Source organism: Vipera ursinii (assembly GCF_947247035.1).
Source record: "Vipera ursinii genome assembly, chromosome: 3".
In the NCBI taxonomy this organism is placed as follows: domain Eukaryota; kingdom Metazoa; phylum Chordata; class Lepidosauria; order Squamata; family Viperidae; genus Vipera; species Vipera ursinii.
In genome coordinates, this window is record NC_139516.1 from 212,362,831 (window position 1) to 212,385,681 (window position 22,851).

Below are 22,851 nucleotides of genomic sequence, written 5' to 3' on the forward strand. Positions count from 1 at the left end.
CAGCCAGCTGTGAGCAGGTCTGTGACTGCACCTCCCACTTAAGCACAGCGGCTGCTTCGTCTCCCCCACCCCTCACCCACCCACCCCCCCTCACCACAGGATTTTTTAAAGAATGGTGGTGTCGAGAGCAGCATGCAATTTGGATTCAAGTGTGAATTGCACAGCGTCAGCCTCATTCTCTCCCACCTAATCGGGTGGCAATCCGGTCGGTCGAGTGGAGAGAAGCAGAGGTGGGACTCAGCGCAGCGGCTGGGCGGGCATCTTCTCTGCCTTGTCCTGCTCCTGGTGCTCCAGGCACTTGCAGAGGTCGTTGGGCCTTCCAATGGTCTCACCCACTCAGGCCACCAGTCGTTCCTTCACGTGCCGGGATGGGCAGCTCCCTGCTTCAGCGAGGGTTTGAGGCCCATCAGCCACCCTCCCCTGGTTCAGCCAGGGGGTCAAAGCTGCTGCCACATGAAAACAGCTTTGGGGAGCCACAGGTGAGAGCTGAGTGCAAGGTGGAGCTCAGAGGTGGGTGAACTGACTGGAAGGACATGTTTCCCTGACACCCCATGCCCACCCCCACCCCTTACTCTGCTTCTGGAGAGACACGGAAACCCAGTTGCTGAGGTGAACAAATGGCAGCGTACCCTGTCCCGGATGGCATTTTTTGCTTTATCCCCAATTTCTATGCCTGTCTGGTGCAAACTGCATAGACTTTTTCATGGATAAAACACAGATTTATTCAGACTGTGCCATGACAAATGAAACCAGCCAAGAATATCATTCGTTCCACCTTCCCTTTCTTACTCCGTTTCACAACCACTCACGGGATTTGTTCAACACAGCTTAATGGCATGTATTATTTTTGAAAAAACATTACACCTCCCCCCAAAATATGTTTATGGGCTGGAACTGAATCGCCAGTCTCTGTGTGGATCAGATACTGTGGACATCACTGTAAACCCTCTGGGACAGGAGCCCCTGACCCCTGGGACGCAGCCGATAGGGCCACAGCCTGTTCAGAGCTGCGCTGTGGAGGCAGTGTGCAAGCGTGCTCACATGTACAGCTCCACATGTGTGCACAGAGGGAGAGCGCGCGCAACTCCATTTGTGTAAGCAGCGTGCACACCCACCACCACTCGTACAAATGGAGCTGTTGGAAAGGTTGGAGACTGGTGCTCTGGAAGGCCCCTGCAGCGCACACACTCACCTCCCCATCCCTCCCCGGAGGCCCCTGTGCAGCTCATTCAAAGGACACCTTTCACAAGATCAGGTAGACATTGCCCTTAGCCCAGGAAAGGCCCCTTCCTCTCCATTCTGGCTGGCTGCAGACAAACGAAGACTTTGCTGTGGGCATATTCTGACTTTTATTAGACTGCTATTTATACAGCTTAGTGCAGAGGCTGGCCTAGGGGGCAAAGTGGCAATGGCTCAGCATGCAGCATTTCAAGCCCTCCCCCCCAAGCCAGCCACATGGGGGAGGGGAAGGAAGAAGAGAAAGTGAAGTGTCCCCAAGTAACATCAACATCCCAGTCAAAAGGTCTTGGCAGACCCCAACATGGAGGTGCCAAGAGAGACTTTGAGCTGCGCACCCTCTGGGCTGCCCAACACCCACAGCCTCCCCCCCCCGGGTGAAACACTCTGCCCAAGACGGCCAGGGGGAGCCAGTAGGGAAGGCCACGAGGGCCATCGGAGGGACTCGGCGGGCGCTCCTGGGCTCAGGAGGAGCAGCAGAGTTTCCAAAATGAAATGGACATTTCTAGAGCAAAACGCAGTGGACAAGAGCAGCAGCATATTTACACCCCTTCCTCAACTCGGGGTCACCCAAGAGATGCAGGGCGTGAATCCCGTCTTTTCCTCTCTCCAGGCAGGCAGGCCGGCCAAAGGCAAGTGCCCACCGCAGCCACCTTGCGGTGCCGCCTTCCCTGGAAGCATAAAAGGACCCCGACCCCACCACACCAACCAAGCCCGTAGGGAAGAGAACAAAACTGGGGAGGGGAGGGGGCTGTGAGGGAGGAAAGGGCTGGGGGTGGCCTATTCCTTGGCACGGCCAATGATGGCCAAGATGTACAGGAAGATGTTGATAATGTCCGTGTAGAGGTTGAGGGCCGCAAAGATATACTCCTCCTGGCTGATGGCCAGCTGCTTGTTCCCCAGGATCAGCTGTGTGTCCACCGCCAAGAACTGCAACAAAGAAGTGGCTGAGTTAGTCCCCAGCAGCTCCAATGGATGGCCGACTGAGGGGAGGGAGGGGGGTCTTCCGCCAGCCCTCAGGCCTTTCCCTACTCTAAACCTCCTGCATGGCAGCCCCTGCCGCTCCACGAGAGAAGAGACCCCTCCCTCTTCCCAGGGTGCCACAGACACTCACGCAGGTGAAGAGCAGGGCCCCAAGGGACGCATAGACGATCTGCAGGATGCGGTTCCGGATGAAGATGCAAAGGATGGCGAAGATGAACAGGACCATCAGGCAGACGATCAGCACGCCGCGGCAGGAGGTGAAGTCGTACTTGGTCTGCAGGAGGGGAGGGGGCCACAAGGCAAGTTCAAGGGGTTTGACATCCAGGCTGCTTTCCCAAACTGACCGCGCTCACACACATTGCAGAATGCAGAGGCTCCAAGGGAGCAAATGGGCGACAAGTCCAGGAATACAGGAATCCTGGACTCCTCTGGCACAGGCACGGGGGCTTCACCGGGAATCTCGCTCTCGGGCCCTTCGTTCCCCCAGAGCAGCAGCGCCAGTGGGCAGGGGAAATTCTGGGGTCCAAGGCAAGCGAGTACTCCCCAATCCCTCCTGCAAACATGTGACCCCGACTTATGTCTGGACGCCACGTGGCCCAATTCCCCCATCTCAGTGGAAGCAGAGGGCCCCCACCTGCAAGGAGAAAATGACGACGGTGAAGCACACGGTAGTCGTGATGCCCACGGCCATGATGACGGCATCTGTGTCGTAGAAACTGGCAATCATGCCCACCATGTAGGAGAGACTCAACGTCAGGATGGACTGTAGGGGGAAGGGAGGGTGTTAATGCCTCCACCAGGGCTTGGAGGGGGACCTCCTCCCTTCCTTGGGGGGCTTCTCCTGAGAGCCAGCCAGACCCTCCAAGCCCTCGGGGAGAGCAGCCCCAATCTCGCCCTACCAGGGCGATGAGGTTCCATGGGTGCTTCCTCCGGAACTCCCCACAGCAGCTCAGGACGATGAGGGAGATGAAGAAAACCGCGTAGGAGACGTAGTACGTCCAGACATTCCTCCGCACAAAGCCTTTCACGTCCTTCACAAAGGTGAAGATGGCCACAAAGGAGAAGGTCACCGAGAGCTGGATGGTCAGCACCAGGAAAACCTGCGGGCACAAGGGCAGCAGCTCAGCCTGGTCACCAGTGGCGGAAAGTGCTCCTGCAGGGCAGTCCTCTGGGGCACCGGGAGAGGGAGGGATCCAGTTGACCAAGGAGGGGGCACAGTCCTCTCCCCTGCCTGGACTTTCCAACAAGAGGCCCCCGACTCTCTTCCACGTAAGCTGAGCTGCTCACAGGAGATACAGCGGGGACCCCATCTACCTCAGCTTTGCCCAAGAGCCTGCCCAGCCCTTTCTTGGACAGTGGGGGAAGTCCACCGGTGGGAGCCCTTCCCTCAAAGTGGAGAAGGAACACGGAGACCCCGCTTCGTCCTGTCCTAAGGAAGTTCTGGAGATCCTCTCCTCTAGACTGTGTCCTTTTTCTGCAAGAGGAGACCAGAAGGTCTATGGAGGAAGGTCCATTGTGTTCAGGTAGGGTTCCCCGCCTTCTGGCCGAAGAACCATTCCCTTCTTCTTACACGGAGTGGACAAGGAGCACGTTCCAAGAGGAGAGTCTTAGGCCCCCTAAGCTGAGCCTCCCCTCTGTGGGGCTTCCAAGGGACACCAGCTCTGACCAGAGAGGCCTCTGACCACCTGCAGCCTGGCCCTGGGCAGGGTGGCAGCATTCAAAGGGTCAGCCTCTCACCCAACCAGCAGCATGCTGGCCACAGCTCAACCAGCCCTGCAGTGACCATCCTGCTGACCTTGCGAATGAAAGCCTGCCGGACGACCTTGTCATCCCAGTTGCTGGGGGTGAAGCCCTCGTTGTCGTAGTAAGAAGGTGGACCGTCCTCATGGTGGTAGTTCTGCATCGGCTCTGTGCAGAAACAGCAATGCAGGCAGACTGAGTGGCTCTCTGTACGGCCCCTGGACAGCCTGTTGTCCGGAGAGCAGGCCTGGTGCAGGTGGGCACCTGCTCCCCAGGTCACACAGAGGGCGCCCCCTTCCACCCAGTCAGAATTCAGGAGATGACACACACACACACACACACACACACGAGGGGGCTGCTCACGGCCAGTGGATCCCTTAGGACTCACTCCATGGCCCAGATTGGGGGAGGGCAGAGCCACTGAGGCTTCGCAGAGGGCCCCGTGCCCAGGAAATTCCCCCTTCCCTCTGCCCACCAGGGCACAACTTACCAGGTGGGCTCACAGGTGCTCCAGGGTGCGGCTGCACGTAAGGACCCTGTGGGTAGGGCCCTTGAGGGTACGCAGCTTGTGGATAAGGTCCGTAGGCCACGGCCTGGGGGTAGGGAGAAACCGGGTAGGGGCTCGGAGGATAGCCGGTCTGGCCATAAGGTGAAGGCTGGAACTGGCCCTGTGGGTGGGGAGCCACGGGATACGGTGCCTGAACGTAGCCAGGGGCCATCGGAGGCTGCGGGCCCGGGTAGGTGTCCCCTGCCACCAGGAAGCTCTTCTCGTGCGACATGGCGGTGATGCTGGGAGCTGCAGGGGAGGAGAGGGAAGCAGGTGAGGCCGTGGCAGCATCTGTTACAGTCCTTCCTTGTCCTGTCAATCCCCCCTCCAAAAAAATCCCAGGAGGAAAACCAGCCACCCCCCCCAACCCAAACAGGCTTCCTGACCAACTGGGACGCCCTAAAGAGATCCTAGGGTTTCCTCTCCTCATCCACCACCTCCCACCAGTGCCCTCTGACCCCCAGTGCCCAGGAAGCTGCTGGGAGCAAAGTTAGGGAGAGGAGGAGAAGTTTGGGAGGACCCCCCACACACCACTCGTTCACACAGGTATCCCCTTTCAAGACCCTCCCAGGCTGAGGCTGGGCATTCTGCCAAGGCCTCCAGAGCAGCTCATCCTTCCCTGGGGGAGGAGAGGAGGGCATTTCCCCTCCCCTCATGGTATCCCATCTGGGGACCTCCCCTCCCCTATCCTGCCCCATGGTCTTCAGCGCAGCCAATATTAAACCCCCCTCCCCCCAAGAGAACAGAACCGGATGGCTCTCTAAAGGAAGATGGAGCAGTAGGGATGGCCAAAGCAATTTAGCAAGAAATTTTAACTTATGGCATTAAAGCCTTTAAAGGTCACAGAGGGATTAACTCATCAACTTTGTTCCAGCTCTGGTTAAGGCAGACACAATTTCTGTCTTTCTCTCTCTCTCTCTGTGTGTGTGTGTGTCTGTGTCTGTGTGCGCGTGCAAGCACATGCCCATTTTTCTTGCTTTTCTCAGGAAGTGGCCTTGGGCCTCCCTTCAGCTATATCCGCCCTCTTCTAGCCGGCAGCCCTGAGATTTTGGGGACTTTTTTAGATTAACCAGGATTAACCAGGTTTGGCAGATTCTCTGACAGTGGCAAAAGCTTTTGACTAAGGGTTGCAAGGTCTCCTTCCCAGCAGCAGCTGCTGCAGCAGCAGGAAGCCCCCCTGCAGTATTCTCCACCTCCCGTTGTGGTCTGTCATGTGGGGCTCCCCGAGTGACCGAAGCCAGCTCGGCACAGCTCCCGCCTCGGCTATTGGCAGAGCTCCCCTCAAGCCCCACTTGGCCCCTGGAGGCCGTTACACCCGAGTATTGAGGGCACCGGTGCTGAACCGGTGGCCCTTCCTTTGCCAGAGGGAGCGCCTGGGCCCCTTTGGGACCTCGTGGCGCTGGGACCCCATCCAGGTGCTGACCGGATCTGGCCCTGCTCGGCTTTCCATGAGGTCAGCTGGAGCTGCCACGCCAACCGACGAGCCGTAGGGAGTTTCCTCACACACACCCCGCTGCTCATGGGCATCTGCCCTGGGGGGGGTCTCGGGGGCCTCCCGAAGGCCCGCTTGGACTCATGGACAGGCATCTTCAGGAGAGGCAGAGCTGAGCCCCCCGCCACTTCACCAGAAGGGGCGACCGGGCCCCCACCCTGAGGTGATCTAAGCCCATAAGCCACGGCACTCTCAGTTGAGGCTGCCAAGGGCTGGAGGAGCACAGTGCCCAGGAGGGTGGTGCCAGGAAGGTTCCCCGTTACACAAATACCTGAATCCCAGCCCACTCCAGGCTCCGGGCCTACTGCAACTGTGCAGACAGGCCGCAGACCCCGGTACCCTTTGCCAGCCTCCCCTCCTTCCCAAGCCCAGCCCGCCTTCAGGGCCCAGGACGCCCTCAGACAGCCTGGCCTAGCAAGGCCAGAACCACCTCCATTGCCCCTCTGCCTGGCAGGAGCAACTCTCCAAGGCTGCCACCATGTGTTCTATTATGGGCTCCGTTGCCATGGTGTCCAGCAAACTGTTTTTCTTGCTGGACAGGCTTCCGGGGGGGGGGGCCTCGACTGGGAGGTGGGGGGGAAAAGGCGCTCCAGTCCTAGAAGCAGGAAGTGCCATGTGGCCAGAGAATCAGCGCATGGCACCCCCAGGGGAGGGCTGGCATTGTGCCCAGATGCCAGCCTGCCTCCCCCCCATCAGCAAGGGTTTCCCTTCACGGCCTGTGCTCCCCAGAGTCCCCACCCCCATCAATCCAGAGCCAACAGCAAGAGGGGGGGCCCTGGCCCCACTATCCCCCCTTCATTGCCTGGAGCTCAGCAGGGGCCGAGGTCCGGGGGGTTCCACTTCCAGGGATCCCTCCAAGTCCAGAGGTGCAGCCTGAGTGGCCCGGCCTTTCTATTTTGCAAGCCTAAATCAGGCAGGGTAGGCCTGCCTAGTGGACGGGCTCGTCCCTTTAAGAAATCTGTGCTGTCTTGATCTTGTGAGGTAGCATGCAATTGGGTATCTCACAAAATTTACAAAGATTCAAAAAATAAACTGGAATTTGGAAAATTTTGCAATTTCAGAGGCTCCTGCTCTTTTATCTCTTCATCTGAATAAATTCATACGTTGCCTGATTCTGCCATTCTGGGTGCTTTGCAACTTTATGCTCCAAAAGGGAGCGCCCCCTTCTCAGGAGCCCATCCTTGGACCCCGCAGTGTTGGACGACGTTCGTCCAGCCTCCCACCCCGATCCCTTTTTAGGGAAGAAGGGGTGGCCGGCGCACGGCTCCAGGGGGCCCCGCATGAAGCCAGGTGGCCGGACCCTTCTCGGTCGGGGTTCAGGCCAGGGCACAGCACTGGCAGGGCGCTGACCGCTGGAGGGTTGGGGATGGAGAGAGGCCGAGCCTTCTGGCCCTCTCGGTGGCTTTCCATACCATCCACCTGGGCCGGCTTCGGGATTGGCCGGTGGAGGCCGGGGGGGGGTTCTCCTCCTTCCTCCATGACCAGCTCTGGTTGGGGCTGGTAGGAGGGCAGGGTCAAAGCAAACTTTAGAGGTATAGCTATAACATACATGACAAAGAAAAACCAAACAGAAAAGACAGCATTATGTACTATTAAAAGAAAAAATTTGGAAAACCAGAATCAGAACTGCAAATGAATCTGCAAAAGAAGATTTTGAAAACAGAAATGGAAACAATAAAACACAAACTAAATCTGTGGGATACAGAAAAATTGGCACAGCAAATAAAAAGAGCAAAACAATTTTTTTTTGAAAATGCAAATAAACCAGGAAGATGGTTAACTTATAAACTTAAAAAACAGAAGAAGAAAATGATAATTTAGTAGATGGAAAAAGTTGCCTACAATTTAAAAATGAAGAAATAAAAAAGATAATTAAAGAATATTACAAGGAACTGTATGACATAGAAGAAATTCCAAGAGAGAGAATGATCCAATATCTGGAAGAAAATAGCCTTCCAAAAATTCCAGAAACCTGTAAGGTTATGTCAGAGGAAAAAATAACAACGATGGAAATAACAGAGGCCATAAGAAGACAAAAAAATGAGAAAACACAGGGGCCAGACGGACTGCCGGCGGAGTTATGTAAAACCTTACAAGATATACTAAGTGAACCGCTGAAAGACGTTTGTAATGAACTTTTGTTGGAGGCTAAACTCCCAAATACACGGATAGAAGCAAATATTACCTTAATACCAAAAGAAGACTCAGACTTGACACAGATAAAAAATTGTAGGCCGATATTGTTACTGAATGTGGATTATAAAATTTTTACTTGGCAGAGAAACTGAAGATACTTAACTGAATTTATACATTCAGACCAAGATGGGTTTTTTGGCCAGAGACAAATTAAAAACAATTTGAGAGTGATAATGACGTATTAGAATATTATGAACTACATCCACGGAAACAATTGGCATTAATACTTACAGATGCCCAAAAGGCATTTGATAATGTTTCCTTGGCAATTTATTATTCAGCAACTACAAATAGTGGACTTTGGGCAGAACTTTATAAACATGATAAAAACAATATACGATGAACGAACAGCAAAAGTGATTGCGAATCAAGACTATACTGAGAACTTTTGAGATAAGAAAAGGCACCAGGCAAGGATGTCCATTATCTCCATTGTTATTTATTTTCACTTTGGAAGTTTTAAATAGAAATATTAGACAAGATATAGAAATTAAAGGGCTAGAAATAAAAGGTGAACCATATAAATTACAAGCATTTGCTGATGATTTGGGATTTATTTTAGAAGAAGCTTTGGAGATGATTCCTAAACTATTGGGAAAGACAGAACAATAGGGAGAAATGGCAGGAATGAAAATAAACAAGAGAAAAAACAAAAGTAATAGTTAAAAACCTCACAGATAAACAACGAAAAATGTAGGAAAAACAGAATTGCAGATAGTTAAAAAGGTTAAATATCTGGGAATATATTTAACAGCAAGATGTTCAACGATAAAAGAAAATAACTACATAAAATTATTGAATCAAACAAAACTGGATCTGGAAAAATGGAAAAACTTGCAATTGTCAATATTAGGAAGAATTGCTACAGTGAAAATGAACATACTGCCGAAAATCTTATTTTTATTTCAAACAATACCTATAAAACTTGAGAAAAATTCTTTGAAGACTTAAATTCACTAATTTTGAAATTTATTTGGCAAGGAAAGAAAGCTAGAATTAAGATGAAAATGTTACAAGATGCCAAGGAAAATGGAGGACTTGGTCTGCCAAAGTGGGTTTTATATTATCAAGCATAGGTATTAACATGAGTTAAAGAATGGATAACTCTTAGAAATAAAATGCTGTTAAATCTGGAGGGGCACGATTTACAATTAGGGTGGCATGCTTTTTTATGGTACGAGAAAAATAAAGTTCATAAATATTTCCAAAATCATTATATAAGAAATGCATTATTAACAACATGGGGAAAAATAAAATGTATAATATATTTGAAAATTCCAGGGTGGTTGTCAACAATGGAAGCATTTGTACACCCAAATGTAGTGAACTTTGAAAAAATCTGGACATAGAGAGATATTCTAAACTCTGAAAGGAATTTGAAATCTGAACAAGAGTATCAATCTATCATGGTGGGCACATTTACAAATGCAAGCTAGATATAATAAAGATATTAAACTGTATGGATTTTATAAGGAACAAAGTGTTTGATAAGACATTGTTAACTTTGGATGAGAAACTAATTAAGACAATGTATAATTTTCTATTAACTTTGAAAATGGAAAGCGAACAAGTTAAAGAAACAATGATAAGATGGGTGAAAATTTTTGAATATAGAATTAGAAAAATGGCAAAATTTATGGGAAAGAAATTATAAACTGACGTCAACTTCCTACAAAGAAAATGTATATAAAATGTTCTATAGATGGCACCTGCCACCAGCAAGATTAGCAAAAATGTTTTAAAACATGTCAGATAGAAGTTGGAAATGTAAACGTAAGTCAGGCACATATTATCATGTTTGGTGGACATGTGACAAAGTAAAGAATTATTGGAAAAAGGTACATACTTGGCTAGAAAAGATGTTGGGAGAACATGTAGATTTTAAACCTGAACTTTTTTTATTAGGTATAATGCCAGAAAAGACTAACAAACAAAGCTTATATTTCATTTTGCATGTCACAACAGCAGCAAGAATTATATTTGAGCAATACTGGAAAAATGAAGCAATACCATCAGATTAAGAAATAATCAAAAAAATACTAGGATGCGCATAGACAGACAATGAAACTGAAAGAAAAAGAAGAAACAACGAAATATTATCAAACTTGGGACTTATTTTATCAATGGCTAGAGGAAAGAATAAAGGATTAGGAATTAAATATGTATTAGCGATGTAAACTCAGACAGCACGTTGGTTGAAAAATTATTACTGTATGTATGGGAAAAAAATGAATAAAAACTTTTACCCAAAAAAAGGAGGGCAGGGCCGGGGCCCCGGGGCCCTGCACCTCTCCTTTCCAACGCGAGACCCCTGGGGAAGCAGCTGTCCGGCGGGGCCTGGTATCATCATAGGCCATGAATCCCACTTGTGCATCTCCTCGCTGGCTGGACAGGGGATGCCCTGGCGGTGATGGCCGAGGGCCTGGCGGTTGTGAGGCTCTGGCTGGGGAGGAACTGGCTCCCACTCAGTCCTGGCAAGACAGAGTGGCTGTGGGATTTTATCCCCTCCCCGTCCAGGCCCTGGTGATGCTTCATCTTTGGCTCTGGGCGGGTGGCGCTTCCCTGGGCTGGGCTGATGCGCAATTTGGGGGGGGGGTCCTCCTGGACTCAGGGCTCCTGCTGAAAGGGCAGCCCTGGCTGGAGAGGCCTTTGCATCGATCTGTCTGGGGGGCCACTTGCGACCAGGAGGCCTTGCTCATGGTCACTCATGCCTTGGTCTCACACACACACGCGCGTCTGGATTACTGTGATTATCTCCACATGGGGCTGCCCTTGAAGACCACCCAAAAACTTCAGCAGGTCCAGAATGCGGCAGCAGCACCCACACAATAACATGGCAGTGCCAGCTCTCTTGCGGCAGCTGCACTGGCTCCCAGTTCCTTTCTAGGTACAGGTCAAGGCGCTGCTTGTCTCCTTAAGAGCCGCACTTGGCACAGGGCCAGGTTGTCTGCCTAAGGCACAGGTCAGCAACCCGCGGCTCCGGAGCCGCATGCAGCTCTTTGAGCAGTCTCCTGCGGCTCCCAGTCGCCGGGTGCACGCGCACCTCTTCGAACGGGCAGTGCTGCCGCTCGTTGGGAAAACTGACACAGCCCGTTTGCACAGCTGCCGCGTTCGTCCATGTTGGGTGAGCGCGGCAGGTCTTCCAACGAGCGGTGGCGGTTTGGAAAGTGCGCACGCACCTCTCCAAACTGCCGCCGTCCCGTTCGGAGGTCTGCCGTGCTCATCAAACATGAACGAACGCGGCAGATCTCCAAATGGGACGGCGGCGGTTTGGAGAGGTGCGCACGCACTCTCCAAACTGCTACCGTCCTCTTTGCAAAGCTGCTGCGTTCGTTCGTGTTTCTTTCAAACGCAGAGGAATGCAGCAGCTCTGCAAATGGGGCGGCGGCGGTTTAGAGAGCCAAACCTCCGCCTCCACACTTGAAGAGCTGTTGCATTCATCAAACGCAGAGGTTTGGAGGTCCCGGGAGAGGGGGAGGGCGCTCGGGTGGCTCCGGCGGTGCCCGGGCTGAAGGCGCCGCCGCAACCCAGTGCCCGTCGCCTGCGAGTCCGTCTCTCCCGCCCCTCCGCGTAAGCAGGCGGCACTGGGCAGCGACAGGTGCGTGCAGCTCAGGATGCGGTGCGGGCGTAGGGTGGTGTATTTTTGTTTCTTTTGTGCATGCACGTGCGTGCCCACATGCGCGCGCACATTTTGCGGCTCCCACTTTTTTGTGTGTATGACGGAACCGGTTCCGAGTGGCTCTTTTGCTGTTTTGGGTTGCTGACCCCTGGCCTAAGGAGATCTACCCCTCCTACCTGGTGTGTGAGAGAGAACGGGCACGCTCCTGGCCCCTTCCCCCCCCCAAAACCGTCCTCTAATGGGGGGTCAGCCCCACCTCCCTGACCTTCAGCAGCCCCCCCCTTGGGGTGCCACAGACCGGGCTTTTCCCTCAAGCCTTGCCCGATTAGATGATAGCAAGTTAAGTTGGGTTGCTGCCAGTTTCTCGTTGTTTTACCCGGTTGCGTTTTATAGTTTTTTAAATGACTTTATGTCCCTTTTAATCTTTGGAGCGTTGGCTTTAAAACGGGCAGCTGTGTAAACGCTCTAAAGAAATAAAGCGCTCCAGCGCTCCTGGCCCGGGGGAGGGGGGGGATCAAGAGGGTGCTGGGGGTCACCGGGGGCCAGGCAGCTCCGGGGCCCAAATGCGGGGGGGTCCCTCTCAGAGCCCCCCTGCCCGGCTGCAGATGGAAAGCAGGGAGGAAGCGGAACCAGGAGGAGGCGAAACCGCCCCGGAGGAGAAGCCGCCCCGCCGGGCTTCGGGCCAGCCGCTCAGCCGGAGCGGAGGGAGGGAGGGTCGGGGCCGCCAGTTCCGAGCCCGCTCGCGGGGCCTCCTTCGCCGGAGCAGCCGCGGGCCCCGTCGCAGCTCCGGAGGCCGCGGGCGAGGCGGGGGCTGCGGGCCGGCTGCTGGCAGACGCGGGGAGGAGAGAGACGGCGCCCGCCACCCCCGGGGAAACCCGCCCGGCGCCCGCCGAGTGCGCAGAGCCCGCCGAGGGACCGGCCCGGGCAGGCGAGGCCAGGCGGCGGCGGCGGCGGGGACGCGCGGCAGGGGAGGCGGCCGGGCCTCTGCGGGAGCGGCGCCGCAGCGCCCCGAAGCGAGGCCTCCCCTCCCGGGGGCTCCGCCGGAGCGATGGCCGCGCCCGGTGCCGGGCAGCGCCGCCCCCGCCTCCCTTCCCGGGGCTGCTGGCTCACCGTGGCCTCCGGGACCCCGCAGCGCTCCGGGTGCGCAGGAACGGCGGCGGCGGCGGCTTCTTCCACCCTCCTCCCAGGCCGGGCACGGAGGGGGCGGGGACGGTGACGTCACAGCTAAACTCCCCCCCCCGCGCACGCAGCACCCCCCCCCGGCAGCCGACGGGGAACCGGGCAGGGCTGCAGGGAGGGGGGGGTCCTCTTGGCCGCGGGAGAGCTCCGCACGGGGGTCCCGCCGGGGGGCTCCCCTCGCCCAGGGCCTCCTCTCCGCCGGCGCCCCCGGCAGCCCCCCCCGCCACAAGCCCCCTCGGGCCCCGCCCCAACCGCTCTCCCGCAGGGCTGGGAGGGCGGGATTCTAACGGGCGTTCCCGGCTGAAGCGGGACCGAGTCTCCCCGGCGCCCCCGACGGGCTTGCGCGCCCCACGGAAAGGCCGCCTGGCGACGCCGCGGGGTCCGGGGGCTCCTTTGGCCAGCCGCGCCTATCCCGGGGAGGGGAGGTGACCCCCATTTGTGCTCCTGAGACGTCCCCCAAAGCCACTTTCGCCCCAAAGAGGCATCTCTCCACCGAGGATCCCCCCTGGCGCCCTCCAACAGTTCTGACCACCCAGAAACTTTCGTGGGGCGGCCCGTCCACGAGCTACAATCCTTAGGCAAAGCTTTTTTGCCCCCACCCGGGGAAATGCCCCCAGTCTGGATATGAACCAAACACCCCCCCCCCACCCCCCCCCACCCCCGTCATCTGAAATGGCATCAAAACCAGGACTGGATAAAATGGTCGCAGAACTGCCAAACACCCCAGAGCAGCAGACACCCCACACTGTGCTGCAGCACTGCACACACAGCACCAGAGGCAACGTTCACAACTTGTGGGGTGCCGTCATACACTCCAGCCCTGAAGGTCTTGGTCAAGAGAAGGCCGATTCCCACCTACTAGATAACCAGCCAGGCCCACCCCACCACTTGGCCCTTGTCACATACCCAATTCTGTCGGCCCCCACGCCCGAGGGCCCAAACCATCCCCCTGGCCTTTAGGCATCCCACACCCCAACAGGCCCTGGGGAGGGTCCCAGTTTGCTTTCACGCCCTCCCCAGGGCATCTGCTGCTCCTCCCTCCCAGGAGTAAAGGGCCTTTCTCCAAAGCTCCAGGTTGCCTCTGGTCTCCTCTGCGAAGAACGGCAAGGCCCCCAACCCTCCTCCCTCCCAGAGCCCTCCAGGGCTGCCTTGTGCCACAAACCACACCCAGCTGTGTTGCTGCTGGACTTTCATAACTGCTCCTTGCTAAGCAGGAGGGCTGGCTGGGGGGAGGTCTTCAGGGGGCAGGGTGCCAGTGGCCCAGGCCGCCCACCCTCTCCCAGCCCTCCTGGGGGAGCAGCGCTAGGCCAGGTCAAAGGGGCTCGGAGCAGACCAAGCAAGGCCCGGGGATGATGGCTGGGATGGCTCCCACTAACCCGAGGGATTTCCAGTTTGCCCTGGGCACACCAGGAATCCGTCCTGTCCCCTTTGCTCCCCAGTCCTAGACGAGAGGCCACCGTAAATGGGCAGTGAGGAAGAAGAATACCCAATCGGGGGCAGAGAGACCATCTCGACTGGTCATCAAGTTGGAAAAAACAAATATACTGACCACTGATGTCCATCAGTTGCCCTAGGCCAAAACGGAGTGCAACTTCACAAAATCAAAACAGAATGAAACAAAAGCACAGCATTGCACCTTGGAAGATGCCAGCCAGAAGCCGGCAAAACATCAGGATGCCAACTCGTGAGATCATGGCCCATTGAGCTGGAAGCTCATCTCCGTGGGAAGAATTCAAGTCTCTCAGCTCCTTGGCACAGCAAGCTGAAGCAAAACGCCAAACTGGTGCCGCCTTGGGGCATTTGGTTCACTCCTCCAGCCTTTGGGGAAAAGCCCGACATCCCCACACAGGCCCAAACTCAAAGAATTTGGGGGCTGAATCACAGACGCTGCCATGGCAGAGATCCCAGTGTGCGGTCCCCACTGGATCCTCGGCACTGCATCACTGGATCCCGTGAGGACAAAGCCAGCCAGCAGCCATGCTGCAAGCGGTCAGCAGCAGCTGATGCCAGCTCAAAAGGGCAGAGGTGCTTGGGCATATCTGCAGGATGGATTCTGACAGAGACCCACATGAGTGGCCCTTGGAGGCAAAACCCAGCGCAGCAGGACGGCAGGTTCAGCCCAGGAGGTTCTGGGCCAGATGGGAGTGAAGCCAAAATCCCAGCAAGGAACAAAGTGCTTGGCCGAGGCCTGCATCAAATGGCTGTAGCCCAGCAGCCCCCCATAGCCGTACTCGGCCGGTTCTCTGCCCTAGGAAGACCAAGTTCTGCCCTCCCCCCCAATCCCATCCTGGCCTTGGCACACAGATGCGGCTGGGGGGGGGTGTGAGGAGCTTCAGCCCTATAAATGCAGCTGCCCCTCCTGCTCCCAGCCCAGCCCTGCCCTGATAGTCCTGACTCTGCCAGCATTTGGCACTCAACTGAACCTCCCCCCCCACACACACACCCCCAATTCTTCTCCCTGGCTCCCTCCAACCTCAGCCCTGCTCTGGCAAGACTGGCGATCTGGGGCAGCCCCGACGAACAGCGGCCAGAGGCAGGCCAAAGTCTGCGCCCATCCAAGCGGAAAAGGGAGCAAAGCGCCTGGCCCCTAGCCCCCCCCCTCCCCAGTGTCAGGCCACAAGGGAGCCTCGCCAAACTTGCCAGGGCAGCAGCTGCGATCGCAATTCCCGGCGTCTGCCGCCGCCGCTCCTCGCCCTCCAAAGCCGACCGACCCTGTAAGTAGGTCATTACGGGGGCCGCCCCAAAGCAAAGCGGCTTAAAGGGCGAGGGGGCCGAGCGAGCGCGGCCGGCAAGAGAGGGCGAAGCTTCGGAGCCTTCGCGGCTTAGAGCGATTCTAAAATAAACCCGGAGGCCTTCCGAGATAAGCCTGTTCGGGGAATGCAGCAGCCCTGATCTCTTACCTTCTGCCTTCTCTTCTCCTCGGACATAACCCCTCACCGACTCCCCCCGCCCCCTCCCATTTGTCCGCGCTGCCGACACGGAGTAATCCTCCGATCAGGGAAGGGAGCAGCCGGAGCCTCAATCGATCCCAGACTGACGGCTCCTTTCCCTCCCCCGTTTGTCTCAGGCGCCGACTGGCAAGCTGCTGAGCCAGACCGGTGGCGCCGGAAGCGGCGTTTATGCCACCTGGACCTCCAGGGAAGCTGAAGGGGCCCGTCAGCAGCTCCGTATTTGCAAGTCCAGATGGGCCTTGTTGTTTTTTTTAAAAAAATTGGGGCTCTGTTAAAGGGTGGCCGCGTCAAACCGATTACATAAATAAACGAAAATGGGTGGATTCTGTCACCGGTTCAAGCCTGTGGCATACATGCAAGCCTCATTTCTTATACGGAGAACCAAAAAGTACACTTTGAGAGTTAAGCAAGTGTAGAATAACAGAATGAAGGGACCTTGGAGGTCTTCTAACCTAATCCAAAACTCTGCTCAAGCAGGAAATCCTGTACCATTTCAGATAAAATGGCTATCCAGGGTCTTCTTAAAAATCTCCAGTGTTGGAGCACCAACCATGGGAAAGTCCAAAATGCTGAAGTTCCTGGCTTTTAAGGGAAAGTAAAACTGCCCCATTTGTCCTGGACAGTTCAGAGTCCTGCGAAGAAGGCTCAAATGGCGAGGGAAAGGAGCCCAAGCAAGGCGGAGGTTGCTAAAGAAGGAAATGCCAATTCCATTGTTTCCCACTGGAAACAACGGCAGGCAGGAGAAGGAAGGAGGGATGCCCAGAGCGGCTGGGAAGAGTCTGGACACAAAGGAACTGCAAGGCGCTTGGCAGGAAGTTCACCAGGGATGCTCCGAATAGCAAAATGGCTTCTTAGGTAGATTTGAAATAAAGGAAGAGAGCCCAGCAGCCCAGTGGCTCTTCAGTCCCTCTCCGAGCTCAGCCACCTTCTGCACCTTCTGCCGGGTGGCCGGCAGGGTGAAGAGGCCGGGCTCTCCCTCGGCAGGAGTCAAATCTCCAGGAGCAGAAGAACAGCCTCCCCCCTCCCTCCACGGGTGATCAGCTGACGGCTGGCCCACCCCACCCCACCCCACCCCGTTTTCTCTGGAAAGAAGTGAATGACTGGTGGCCCAAGAGAATGGAGGAAGAAAAATGGATGCTTAGTTATTATTCATTTTGTAATCCACCTTTATTATTTTTGCAAATAACTCAAGGTGGCGAATACCATCTCTCTCTTCCTGTTTTCCCTGTGAAAGGGGGCCATCTGACCTCTTAAGGGGCTGACCCTTCAGCCAGTATGAATCGGTCAAGGACAAGTCATACCAGACAGAGCTCCTTGCCGGTTGGTGGGAACACTGCAGTCGGAGTTTGCCTTGGTCTGAGCCAAGCATTTGCCAAAGAACCCCGCGGCATGCTGGCTGCGAGTTAACGGTGGGCTGGGTGGTGTGGCCATGACCTGGGTACATCTCTGGTGGGAACCTGCACTCAAGGCGTACATATATACATATATGTAAGAGAACACTACTTAAGCTTGTAAGCCGCCCTGAGTCTTCGGAGAAGGGCGGGATATAAATGGAATTAAAATAAAATAAAATAAATATCTACAGAAATGCACGTGATCAAAGATAAAAGCCTTCTAGAATCTATATGGATCAATATAAAATGAAAAAAGTGACATTGCTTATAGGCGTATATTACAGGCCACCCACCCAATCAGAAGAAACAGATGGACTCTTTGCCAGCCAGTTAACAAACATATGTAGGAAGCACACCACAGTAGTAATGGGAGACTTCAACTATCCAGATATCAACTGGGAGACAAACTCTGCAGGGAGCAGGAGATCAAACAGATTCTTAACCAACCTAGCAGACAACTTTATCATCCAAAAGGTGGAGGAGGGAACTAGAAGTAAAAATATACTGGACCTAATACTTACTAATCGAGAAGAAGTGATAAAAGGAATCGAAATTGCCGGTACCTTGGGGGAGTGACCGTGTCATGCTTAAATTCAATATAATGCAAACACAAACAATAGAAAATAATCCCACCAAGAGTTTTAAACTTCAAAAGAGCTGACTTTAACAAAATCAGAGAGACTCTAGGAAAGATCCCCTGGATGAAAACCCTAAGGGGGAAAACTTTGGGAAACTTTGAGGGAGTACGATCATAGGGGCCCAGTCTAGCGCAATACCACTGAAAAAGAGAAACAAGAAATTCAAGAGGAAACCAGCATGGCTGCACAAAGCTCTCTCTAACAAATCGAAAGTCAAAAAGGACAAGTACAAAAAATGGAAAGAGGGACACGTAACTAAGGCTAATTACCAGCAGAAAGCAAGAACATGCAAAGATGAAATCAGGAAAGCAAAGGCTCAGAAAAAATTCCTTTCAACATATTAATAACAAGAAAAAAGTCAAGAAAACTGCAGGTGCACTAAAGAGAGAAGATGGCAAGGATGTAACAGGCAGTAGGGAGAAAGCAGAGCTGCTTAACCCATTCTTTGCATCAGCCTTCACACAAAAAGAAATAGCCTAACGTACAAAAAAAACCCTACTGCAAGATAAACTAGAAACAAAAATTAAAATAAGCAAGAAAACGGTAAGAGAACACCTATCCAACCTTGACAAATCTAAATCACAGAGTTCTAAAGAAGATGGCAGATGTTATCTCAGAACCATCGTATCATATCTTTCAAAAATCTTGGAGCACCATGGAAGTACCTGAGGATTGAAAAAGGGCTGATGTGGTTCCCATCTTCAAGAAAGGGGGGGGGGAAAACAGACCCAGGAAACTACAGACTAATCAGCCTAACATCGATACCTGAGAAGATCCCGAAAAAGATAATCAAAAAACAGATCTGCAAACAACTAGAAGCAAACAAAGTTAATACTAGTAGCCAGCACGGGGTTGTCAAAAACAGATCGTGCCAAACTAATCTTATTTCATTTTTTGATAAAGTGACTAAATTAATAGACCAGCGAAACACTGTGGACATAGTATACTTAGACTTCAGTAAAGCATTTGACAAAGTAGACCACAACCTGCTGCTTAGTAAGCTAGAAAAAGGTGGGATAGACAACATGTGAAGCAGCTTTCACAAGAGATCGATGGGACGTTAAGGTGCTTCCAAGTAAAATAGGCAGAATGCAGAAATGCAGTCATTATGAAGCTTTATTCATCGACAGGTTATATAAAAAGAGCTATATGGCATGGAAGCATCCATGCTTGTATGATAGAGAATGCATGCAAGTGAGAAGATAGAAAAGAGAAGCAGAACAAAGAAGCAGCCCCTGGGCAGAGGTATTTGTTAGGCATATGGTGTTAGCCTACAATGTTGGGTTGAAAATATATTAACCATAATGCTATGTCTTTAAGAAGTTAATTGGCCAATGGGTGTGTAAGTGTTCTCATGGCCATAAGAGGAAGCTAGGAGCGTAGTTTTTCTCTCTCTCTGAATTCACTGATCTCTACTGTTACTGTTTTTGCTCTGCTGTTGGTTTACTACTGTTGTAACCTAAACTGTGTATTGACCTCTGGACCGGTAAGAAGACTTTGTAGCTTGGACTGTTGTTATTGTTTATGACTTGGACTGTTTATTTTTGACTGTGCATTTTTGTCTTTACACCACCTCAAAAGTAAACTACTTTTTGTTTTTATAACTCAGTGTATTCTTGTGTGACTTTTTCTACTCTCAGTACCATTCCTTGTCTGTGCAACTCTTTGTTAGCACAAGGAGACCTCTGCACAAATAAAATTCCTTAACACTGGTTATGGGCCCAGGCCTGTACTGAGAGTTAGTACACACAGTATTCCTAGCTGAGTTTGTGTTAGTTATTTTTGGTGTAAAATGGCACAGGAACTGTTGTCAGGCATCTCCTGGATAACCCGGTTGGATGGGACAAACTATGTTTCCTGGTCCACGAAATGCTGCTTGCTTTTGCGCAAGGAAGGACTATGGACTGTTGTAAATAACCCACCAGATACTACTGCTTGGGATCCAGATGATGAAGAGGATGCAAAGAAGTTAGACAACTTTAAACGAAGCAACGAGAAAGCTCTTTGCATTATTGGACTAACACTGAATGACCAGCAGCTTGTCCATATTCGTGGTGAGGAGTCTGCTGCTAGGTGTTGGGATGTTTTGCGAAGGCTTTATGTTCGTGACAGTGTGGGTGCACATATACACCTTACACGTAAGCTGTTTAGGGCTCGTCTGCAGAAGAATGGAGATATGCTGACCCATTTAAATTACATGAAGGCAACTTTTCAAGAGCTTCATGAAAAGGAGCTGATTTTTTCAGAGTTGCATCAGGTCTACATTATTCTGTCATCTTTGGATGAGAGTTATGATGGGTATGTTTCTTCTTTGGAAGTCCTGACCAGAGAGGAACTGACATTGACTAACATTACTGGGAGACTGCTGGAAGAGTCCAGAAGGAGGCGTGACAGAGACCAGCTGAGAGAGACACAGCCACGAGAGGAGCAGCCATTCTCCACTGCTTACAACGTCAAGAAATGTTTTTCTTGTGGGGCTAGAGGGCATATAGCCAAATTCTGTAGAAAGGGTAGAAAACAGAATGTAAATAGCAGTGGAAAGGCTAAGAATAGCATTGGTTTGGCTATTTCTGGTGAACCAACATCCAGAAATAATGAATTGTGGGTTGTTGATAGTGGGGCTTCACAATGCATTACTAAAGAGAAAAAGAGGTTTATTAATATGAAAAACAGCAACCAATATGTTTCACTAGCCAACGGTTGGAGGATGAAGGCCTCTGGTGAAGGTAATTCCTATTGTCCATGCATTGATGAACAGTTACCTATGTTATATATACCTAAACTAAGATTCAACCTGTTATCTGTAAGGGAATTGGTTAAAGTTGGGTTTGTGGTAACATTCAGAGGGGAGCAATGCACTATTGAGAGGAATGGAACCTGTGTAACTGCTAATTTGAAAAATGGTTTATTCGTTCTCACAAGTAACCAGGTTAGTACAGTTAAAGCTAACTCAATATGTGAGAACAAGAAGCCACATGATGAATGTATACATTTATTGCATAGGCGGTTAGGGCATGTAAACTTTAACTCACTACGTAAAACAGTTGAGTTAGTAGACGGAATTAAACTGAAGCCATGTAGTAAGTATTTGAATTGCAATGCCTGTAATCAGGAAAAGAGTAAGGCAAGTCCGGCAAACAGGATAAACAGCTTCAAAACAACTGTACCTTTGGAAGTTGTGTTTGCTGACTTAATTGGACCCATGAAGCCAAGTTTAGGAGGGTCATGTTATATTTTAAGTATCTTGGACCATTACTCTCGTTATGGTTTTTGTTATCTGCTTAAGTCAAAGGCAGACACTTTCCAACAATTTGCAAACTGGCTGAAGTTCGTGGAGAGAAAAACAAAGAGAAAGGTTCAGTGCATAATCACTGATAATGGTACTGAATTTACAAATAAGCGTTTTGTTGATATGCTAGAATCAGCTGGCATTGAGCATAAACGTTCAGCCCCTTATAGGCCTCAACATAATGCTTTTGTTGAGAGACGTGGGCAAACGTTACAAGCCATGATTAGAACTATGTTAAGAGATTCAGGCTTAACAGATAGACTGTGGGGGGAGGCAGCAAAATGTGCAAACCATGTTCTGAATTTAGTTGTTAATACTTCTACTGGTAAAATACCATATACAATATGGCATGGTAGAAGACCAAACCTTGATTACCTGCACACGTTTGGCACCCCAGCTTGGGTCCACATTCCTGCACAACTCAGGAGTAAAGGCCAACATAGGGCTAGGCAATTATACTTCGTAGGTTATGAAGCTAACCATAGATCCTATCGTTTCTGGGAACGAGGCACAACTAATGTATATAACAGTGCAAGTGCAAAATTCCTTGAGCACGTTGGTTGGGATAGGTTAGAGCAAGAAACTGTTAATACTGATCCTCTAGTGTTTGAGGACTCCTCTGATAACGTAACTAGCAATGATAATACATCTCCTGTAAAAGATGAAGAGGAGATAGGGGAGATTAAAGATGAATCAGAGGAAGGAGAGGAGTCAGAAAATCAAAGCCCTGTAATTCCTTGGCGTTCAACGCGTATCAGACATCCACCTGATCGCTATGAAGCTAGTATAGTATGTCAAGTTAATGTAGAGCCATCTAACTATGATGAGATCAGGATGTATCCTGAAAGGGAACAGGTATCATGGAAAGCTGCAATAAAAATGGCAAATAATGCTACAGTAAGAACAAGATCTAAATATACTGATCTTCGTTATTTAAATGTCAGACAATGTATCAAGGACAAATTAATACAGCTAGAGTATTGTTCATCTGATGTAAATATTGCAGATCATTTTACGAAGGTACAAAGTGCTGTGAAACACAATGCTAATTGTGAAAGAATGTGCATAAGATTGTAAGAGGTATATATTATTCTACCCAAAGGGGAGAATGTTAGGCATATGGTGTTAGCCTACAATGTTGGGTTGAAAATATATTAACCATAATGCTATGTCTTTAAGAAGTTAATTGGCCAATGGGTGTGTAAGTGTTCTCATGGCCATAAGAGGAAGCTAGGAGCGTAGTTTTTCTCTCTCTCTGAATTCACTGATCTCTACTGTTACTGTTTTTGCTCTGCTGTTGGTTTACTACTGTTGTAACCTAAACTGTGTATTGACCTCTGGACCGGTAAGAAGACTTTGTAGCTTGGACTGTTGTTATTGTTTATGACTTGGACTGTTTATTTTTGACTGTGCATTTTTGTCTTTACACCACCTCAAAAGTAAACTACTTTTTGTTTTTATAACTCAGTGTATTCTTGTGTGACTTTTTCTACTCTCAGTACCATTCCTTGTCTGTGCAACTCTTTGTTAGCACAAGGAGACCTCTGCACAAATAAAATTCCTTAACAGTATTTATGGGGGGTCTC

The 22,851-nt window shown here is 51.5% G+C and overlaps 1 protein-coding gene across 3 annotated transcripts; it reads right to left on the reverse strand.

Moving 5' to 3' along the window:
* Nucleotides 1–720: 720 nt before the first annotated feature.
* On the reverse strand, nucleotides 721–16,055 carry GRINA (glutamate ionotropic receptor NMDA type subunit associated protein 1). 3 transcript variants are annotated; one of them, XM_083360147.1, is made up of 7 exons: nucleotides 15,894–16,055; nucleotides 4,451–4,756; nucleotides 4,016–4,128; nucleotides 3,120–3,320; nucleotides 2,855–2,983; nucleotides 2,351–2,494; nucleotides 721–2,166 (listed from the first exon to the last, which is right to left on the reverse strand). In XM_083360147.1, the coding sequence occupies exons 2-7, from the start codon at nucleotides 4,737–4,739 to the stop codon at nucleotides 2,017–2,019; spliced, it is 1,026 nt and encodes a 341-aa protein (XP_083216273.1). In that variant the 5' UTR covers nucleotides 4,740–4,756; nucleotides 15,894–16,055; the 3' UTR covers nucleotides 721–2,016. The 3 variants fall into 3 exon arrangements, with proteins under 3 accessions (XP_083216273.1, XP_083216272.1, XP_083216274.1); XM_083360146.1 differs by lacking the exon at nucleotides 15,894–16,055 and adding an exon at nucleotides 12,925–13,098; XM_083360148.1 differs by lacking the exon at nucleotides 15,894–16,055 and adding an exon at nucleotides 10,442–10,460.
* Between the last annotated feature and the right edge of the window lie 6,796 nt (nucleotides 16,056–22,851).

Excerpts from the sequence above, each read along its gene's own strand:
- GRINA (XM_083360147.1), bottom strand. The coding sequence starts at position 4,739 with ATGTCGCACGAGAAGAGCTTCCTGGTGGCAGGGGACACCTACCCGGGC. Across the intron at positions 3,321-4,015 it reads GGCAGGCTTTCATTCGCAAG|GTTTTCCTGGTGCTGACCAT; the intron begins GTCAGCAGGATG and ends TTGTGCCCGCAG. Across the intron at positions 2,495-2,854 it reads TCGTCATTTTCTCCTTGCAG|ACCAAGTACGACTTCACCTC; the intron begins GTGGGGGCCCTC and ends CCCCTCCTGCAG.